Source organism: Cebus imitator, unplaced genomic scaffold (assembly GCF_001604975.1).
Source record: "Cebus imitator isolate Cc_AM_T3 unplaced genomic scaffold, Cebus_imitator-1.0 Scaffold529, whole genome shotgun sequence".
Lineage (NCBI taxonomy): Eukaryota > Metazoa > Chordata > Mammalia > Primates > Cebidae > Cebus > Cebus imitator.
The window spans coordinates 1162859-1170245 of record NW_016107844.1 but is presented as its reverse complement, the minus strand read 5'-3'; the positions used below and the strand labels follow the sequence as shown (position 1 = coordinate 1170245).

At 38.6% G+C, this 7387-nt stretch overlaps 1 protein-coding gene across 10 annotated transcripts in view; it reads left to right on the top strand.

Annotated features, from left to right (window-relative positions):
* The window catches only part of ACAP2 (ArfGAP with coiled-coil, ankyrin repeat and PH domains 2), a 166071-nt gene that overhangs the window by 118460 nt on the left and 40224 nt on the right, over positions 1-7387 (top strand). For all 10 annotated transcript variants that reach the window (XM_017514599.2, XM_017514602.2, XM_017514600.2 and 7 more), the window contains one exon: positions 854-966. In XM_017514599.2, coding sequence (XP_017370088.1) covers positions 854-966 — 113 coding nt within the window. The remainder of the gene's footprint in view (positions 1-853; positions 967-7387) is intronic.

Genomic DNA, 7387 nt, shown 5'->3' with positions numbered 1-7387 from the left:
AAAAAAAAAAAAAAAAAAAAAAAAAAAAAAAAAGAACTACCATGGTAGTCATATATTTAGAAAATAGTGGTAACTTTAAATAATCCCAATTAAATATAACCATATGCCTTTAAAAAATTGTTAACACATAGCACCATAAAATATTGTGATAGAGACTGGGTGCGGTGGCTCACGCCTTTAATCCCAGCACTTTGGGGAGGCTGACACAGATGGACCACCTGAGGTCAGGAATTCAAGACAAGCTTGGTGAACATGGTGAAACCCCGTCTCTACAAAAATACAAAAATTAACCGGGCGTGATGGTGCATACCTATAATCACAGCTACTTGGGAGACAGACTGGAGAATTGCTTGAGGGAGAGATTGCAGGAGGCAGAGATTGCAGTTAGCTGAGATCACTTCATTGTGTTCCAGCCTGGGTGAAAGCAAACTCTGTCTCAAAAAAAAGAAAAAAAAGAAAAAAAAAAAAGGATTTTAAACATAATACCCTGTGTAATATTTAGTTGTTTTCCCTTGTTTATTTGTATACATATTATTTTGTGCTTTTAATCACAATGTATATACTGTTTATATTGATTTATTTTCTGTTTTGTGCTATATTCTATATAATTATTTGTTCTTGGATCATCACAATAGGTATTGCATAAAATAGTCCACTAAAGTCAAATACTTTAATGTGTTGACACATTTATTTATTATTGATCATTTAATTCCACCTTTATTTTTCTTATTAATATTGTTGTTATAACTGTCTTAACCCTTTTCTTCCTTTTGAATTCTTTCCCTAGGATCCATTTCTTGTCTAGGAAACTTAGCCAAGTCATATGAACTTCTTTATGTGTTATTTTGTTTAGGATTTCTCCAGTGATGATTCTAAGTTAGAATATAATGTAGATGCTGCAAATGGCATAGTTATGGAAGGATATCTGTTCAAACGAGCCAGCAATGCCTTCAAAACTTGGAACAGGTAATATATTTCAAATACTAGTCTTGATGTTTATGTAGTTTTGATTTTCTGATTTTCTCAGTGATTTGACAACCATCTCTTTCATAATTCCTTTACTTCTGTAAATTCCACAGAAACTCTCCTGAACCTAGTCTATTGAAGATAGATGCCCTTTAGAAGCAGGCGAAGAATAAAAACATTAATTCTAGATTTTAAAAATAAGCAAGGATTAAATAAGGAAGCAAGGAGAATTTTTATAAATCTTGGTCTGTAGTGGCTAGCTCATTATAGTAAATAAATTTGGAATATGGTCTGCCTCCTATATTTATCCTAAAATAGATCTGAGTGCAAGTTATCGATATGATTGATGAATAGAACAAGTGAGCTTTTTTTCCCTTTTGGTTTCTCCTCTATATGATATTTATGTATATTTTTACTTAGTGTTTGCTATTGTATTAGTCCATTTTCACACTGTTATAAAGATACTACCTGGAAAGGAGTTTTAATTGACTCAACAGTTCTTTATGGCTGGGGAGGCCTCAGGAAACTTACAGTCATGGCAGAAGGTGAGGGGGAAACAGGCACCTTCTTCGCAAGATAGCAGGAGAGAGAGAGTTTGGGGGAAACTGCCACTTTTAAACCATTATATCTTGAGAGAACTCCCTCACTATCACAAGAACAGCATGGGGGACACCACTCTCATGATCCAATCACCTCCCACCAGGTCCCTCTCTCAACATATGAGGATTACAACTTCAAGATGAGATTTGAGTGGCATACAGAGCCAAACCGTTATCATTTCATCCCTGGCCTTTCTCAAATTTCATGTCCTTTTTACATTTCACAATCAATCATGATGTCCCAATAGTTTGCCAAAGTCTCATCTCATTCCAGCATTAACTCAAAAGTCCAAGTTCACAGTCTCATCTGAGACACGGCCAGTCCCTCTGTCTATGAGCCTGCAAAATAAAAAGCAAGTTAGTTATTTCCAAGATACAAGGGAGGAACAGGCATTGGGTAAATGTTCCTATTCCAAATGGGAAAAATCAACCAAAACAAAGGCCCCACACAAGTCCGAAGCCCAGCCAGGCAGTCATTAAATCTTAAGGCTCCAAAATTTCCTTTAACTCCATGTCTCACATTCCATAGCAGGCTGATGCAGGAGGTGGGCTCCCATGGCCTTAGGCAACTCCATCTCTGTGGCTCTGCAGGGTGTAGTCCCTGTGCTGCTTTTGTGGGCTGACATTCAGTGCCTGCAGTGTTTCCAGGTGCATGGTGTAAGCTCTTGATGGGTCTGCCTTCCTGGGATCTGGAGGACGGCAGCTGTCTTCTCAGAGCTCCACTAGGCAGTGCCCCATTGGGGACTGTGTGGGGGATATAACCCCACATTCCATTCTGCACTGCCTTAGCAGAGGTTCTCCATGAGGGCTCCTTTCCTGCAGCAAACTTCTGCCTGGACCTTCAAGCATTTCTCTACCTCCTCTGAAATCTAGGTGGAGGTTCCTAAACCTAAATTCTCATCTTCTGTGCATGTATAGGCCCAACAGCATGGAAGCCATCGTGCTTGGGGCTTTCCCCCTCTGAAGCAGTGGCCTGAGCCTTGGCCTCTTTTAGCCATGGCTGGAGTTTGAGTGGCTGGGATGCAGGGCACCAAGTCCCAAGGCTGCACAGATCAGCAGAGTCCTGGGCCCTGGCCCACCATGCTATTTTTCCCTCCTAGGCCTCTGGGCCTGTGATGGGAGGGGCTCCCTCAAAGATCTCTTACATGCCCTGGAGACATTTTCCCATTGTCTTGACTCTAAACATTCAGCTCCTCATTACTTATGTAAATTTCTGAGGCTGGCTTGAATTTCTTCCCAGAAAATGGAGTTTTCTTTTATACCTTATGGTCAGGCTGCAGATTTTCCACAGTTATGCTCTGCTTCCCTTTTAAATATAGGTTACAATTTCAAATTTTCTCTTTATGAACACATGTAACTGTACACTTTCAGGAAAAGCCAGGTCACCTCTTGAATGTTTTGTTGCTTAGAAATTTCTTCTGCCAGATACCCTGAGCCACCTCTCTCAAGTTTAAGGTTCCACAGATCTCTAGGGCAAGGACAAGAATGTTGCCAGCCTCTTGCTAAAATACAGCAAGAGTGATATTTGCTCCAGTTATCAATAAGTTCTTCCACTTCATATGAGACTACCTCAGCCTGGATGTCGTTGTCCATATACGTATCAGCACTTTGGTCAAAACCATTCAACAAAACTCCTGGAAGTTCCAGACTTCCCCTCATCTTCCTGTCTTCTGAGCCCTCCAACCTCTGCCTGTTATTTATTTCCAAAGTGGCTTCCACATTTTCAGATGATCTTTGCAGCTGTACCCCGGTCTGTTGGTACCAGTTCTGTGTATTAGTCCATGTTCACACTGCTATAAAGATACTACCTGAGACTGAGTAATTTATAAAGAAAGGAATTTTAATTGACTCCCAGTCCTCCGTGGTTGGGGAAGCCTCAGGAAACTTAGAATTACGGCAGAAGGGGAAGCAGGCACCTTCCTCATAAGGTGGTAGCAGAGAACTCAGGGGAAACTGCCACTTTTAAACTATCAGATCTCCTGAGAACGCCTTCACTGTCACAGGAACAGCATGGGGAAAACTGCCTGCATGATCTAGTCACCTCCCACCATATCCCTCCCATGACATGTGGGGGTTCAAGGTGAAACTTGGGTAGTGACACAGAGCCAGTCCATATCACTTAGGAATCTTTTGTTTTTCCTGCCCTTTGTGAACAAATGCTTATGAATTTTAGGTGATACCGATCTTTTGATTTTTGCAATAACTTGAACAAAATCGGAGTTTTAGGAAATGGAAATTTTTTCATATATGAAGTTGTGGCAGCTAATGCTCCTTTATTATGAACTTGCTTGCTACCAAAAACATTGTAGGTGTTGCTAAACAAATTTTTATAATATATAAATCTATTAAATATCTGTTAAAAGAATGGATAAAGTATTTCATTGTATTTTCTCATATAGTACTGTACTAAAATGAAATAACTTAAAACATTAAAGTTTCAACCAAAAGACTGCTTGTCCCAGGATCATTCTTCTGCATATCAGTGATTTATCTTTTATTCAAGGATGCCTCTATTTTTGCCAAAAATAAAAAAAGTAGTCAAAAAAATTCTGTAATGATTAAGAGTAGTAGTTGGATTCTGGATTCTGGTTGATTCTGGTTGATTTTATTGGCTATAATGTGTATATTTTATTACCTGAACTTATTACTATGAACTTAATGATAAGGTGGTTTTTATTTTAAAAATGGACATTAGTAAAGTAAATAAAATTTCCTGGTAAGCTTAACTTTGTATACATTTTTGTTAAATGGAAAAATTTAATGTTTTATTGAAATGGATTTCTAGCGTAATTATTTTTATGTCTTGGTGTCAAGGCTACATTGAAAAAAACATTCACTGGCTGTGCGTGGTGGCTCACGCCTGTAATCCCAGCACTTTGGGAAGCCAAGGCAGGTGAATCACTTTAGGTTAGGAGTTTGAGACCAGCCTGGCCAACATGGTAAAACCTGTCTCTACTAAAAATACGAAAATTAGCCTGATGTTACGGTGTGTGCCTGTAATCCCAGCTACTCGGGAGGCTGAGGCAGGAGAATCGCTTGAATCCAGGAGGCTACAGTGACCTCAGATTGCACCACTGCACTCCAGCCTGGGTTACAGAGTGAGACTGTCTCAAAACAAAGGAAAGAAAAGAAAAAACATTCACTGACATTTCTGAATGTCAGTGATTCATTGAGCATTTCCCCAGCATTTGATATGCCAGATGTTTACATGGTACATAGTTTGTTTTATTCAAAATAAATGTTTCTGAACCTGAGAGCAAATATAAAATGGAAAGAATAATGATTATATGTGTTGTTAAACCTGAGTATAGAGAGCTTTAAAAATAATACATAGGTTGGGTGTGGTGGTTCATGCCTGTAATCCCAGCACTTTGGGAGGCTAACGCAGGTGGATCACTTGAGGCCAGGAATTTGAGACCAGCCTGGCCAACACAATGAAACCCTGTCTCTACTAAAAATAGAAAAAATTAGCTGGGCATGCTGGCACATGCCTGTAATCCCAGGTGCTTGGGAGGCTGAGAAAGGAGAATTGCTTGAACCTAGGAGGCAGAGGTTGTAGTGAGCCAAGATCGTGCCATTGCATTTCCAGCCTGGACAACAGAGTGAGGCTCTGTCTCACATAAATAAATAATAAGAATAGTACGTGAATATAGGAGGACCAGCTCAAGTGGTGCAGTTAGAAATAGTGTTTCTAGGTTTTTTTTTTTTCTTTTTTTTTCCTATTTTTATTCAATTTCCTTACCTCCTTGTTTCTGGCTATTTTTAACTGAAAATTAAAAATTACAATTACATTTTCTAAGCTCAAAAAAGTAGACAGTAGTTTTTTAAGCCTTTGCTGATGAATTTCTGTAGCCAGAGTAGAAGTTTGGAAAAAAAAAAAATAGCTTGACTGGTGAATGTTTATAATAAAGATTACTCAATCAGTATGGTTTCATGATATAGTGTCAGAATTGAATTTTAACCTTCAGATTTTAAAACAACCTACTTTAAAGTTTAACAAAGTGAAAATACAGTAAATCCATAGAAACATACCATTATGTTAAGAAGAAAAGAAATGAGCTTCCATGGACTACTCCAATGAGAAATGATCTCAGACTTCAAAATGAAGCACAGTAAGTGTTAGTGGAATATTGCCCTGCTGTTTAGGACAATAGAAGGAAGTTAATTTTGATTTATACCTGAACATTTCATTATTATTTGTTTTCTGAATTATATTGGCATAGATATTAAAATGCAGCTAAAATCAAGAAATAATGGTTAACTTCCATTGTAGGCATTACCTACTACTTACCAAGGGAAAAATACAATGCCTTTGGAAATTAGGCTGCTTTTAAAGGAGATGACATTTACATGTAGTGAAATGGCAGTTATTGATTAGAATCATAGATTGTAGAACACCCTTATTTTCAGTAAAGAAATGGAGCTTCAGAGAGATAAAGGTCACACAGCTGGTTTGTGAACAAATTGAGATACAAAACCGGAAACTTGGAACTCTTGGGCTCAAGCAATCCTGTGTATCCTGACATTTTTCTTAGTTTTTACAAAAATTCCAAACAATCTTTATTTTGACAGAATAAAATATAACTTCAACTATGAAAAAATACTTCACTTTAAAAGAACTTCCTGAAACACATTATTAGGAAAAATTATGGAAAGCAAATTAATGTCATTTTCACATGCTACTAAAGAACATTCTGCTGAAAACACTAGTAAAATTCTGACTTGTAAAAGAATATGGCATGTAAGGCTGGTCTTGGTGGCTCATGCCTCTAATCCAAGCAGTTTGGGAAGCGAAGGCAGGTAGATTGCTTGAGCCCAGGAATTTGAGACCAGCCTGGGCCACATGGTGAAACTCCATCTCTACAATAAAAAAAATACACATGCACACATGCACGCACGAACACACGTGCTCTCGGACCAGGTGTGGTGCTGTGGTGCCTGTAGCCCCATCTACTCAGGTGGCTGAGGTAGGAAGATCGCTTGAGCACAACAGATTGAGGCTGCAATGAGCCTCTGCATTGTGCTACTGCACTCCAGCCTGGGTGACGGAGACCCTGCCTCAATCAATCAATCAATGACAAAAGTCCAAACCCTGTGACTAAAGTCTTAAAGTATTTTCTAGATTATAGATAAGGAGCTAGACAGAAAGGAGAAGAAAGAAGAGTAATATTTTAAATGTTATTTAGGATTCTTTTCTGCTTTTTAATATTAAAAATTTTGAATTTATTTAAATTTCTTAAAGTATCTCAAAATCAAATTCTCTGTCCAACTTAATTTATTTTACTTGACGTTGAGTAAAAGACTGTATTTATGATATTGGTCCCTTAATTTAAAAAATTCAGGAATCCAGTGACTCAAATATGAAGATTTTTCTGCCTGCTGTTTAAGTATTTTTTTGGATTGTTTATGGATTAGTTTTAGGGCATCTTTTTTGTTTCAGTCACCATAGGGTACCAATCATATACAAACACATTTGCCATTACCTATACTTCTATGGAATTATAGCATACAGTATTTTCAAAATCAACTATTTAAAAACACCTCTGGCTGGGCATTGTGGCTCATACCTGTAATCCCCAGCAGTTTGGGAGGCTGAGGTGGGCAGATCACTTGAGGTCAGGAGTTCAAGGCCAGCCTGGCCAACATGGTGAGACCCCTGTCTCTACTAAAAAGACAAAAATTAGCCGGGCATGGTGGCACACTTCTGTAGTCCCAGCTACTTGGGAAGCTGAGGCAGGAGAATCACTCAAACCCAGGGAGGCAAAGGTTGCAGTGAGCCAAGATTGTGCCACTGCACTCCAGCCTAGACAAGCGAGACTTCA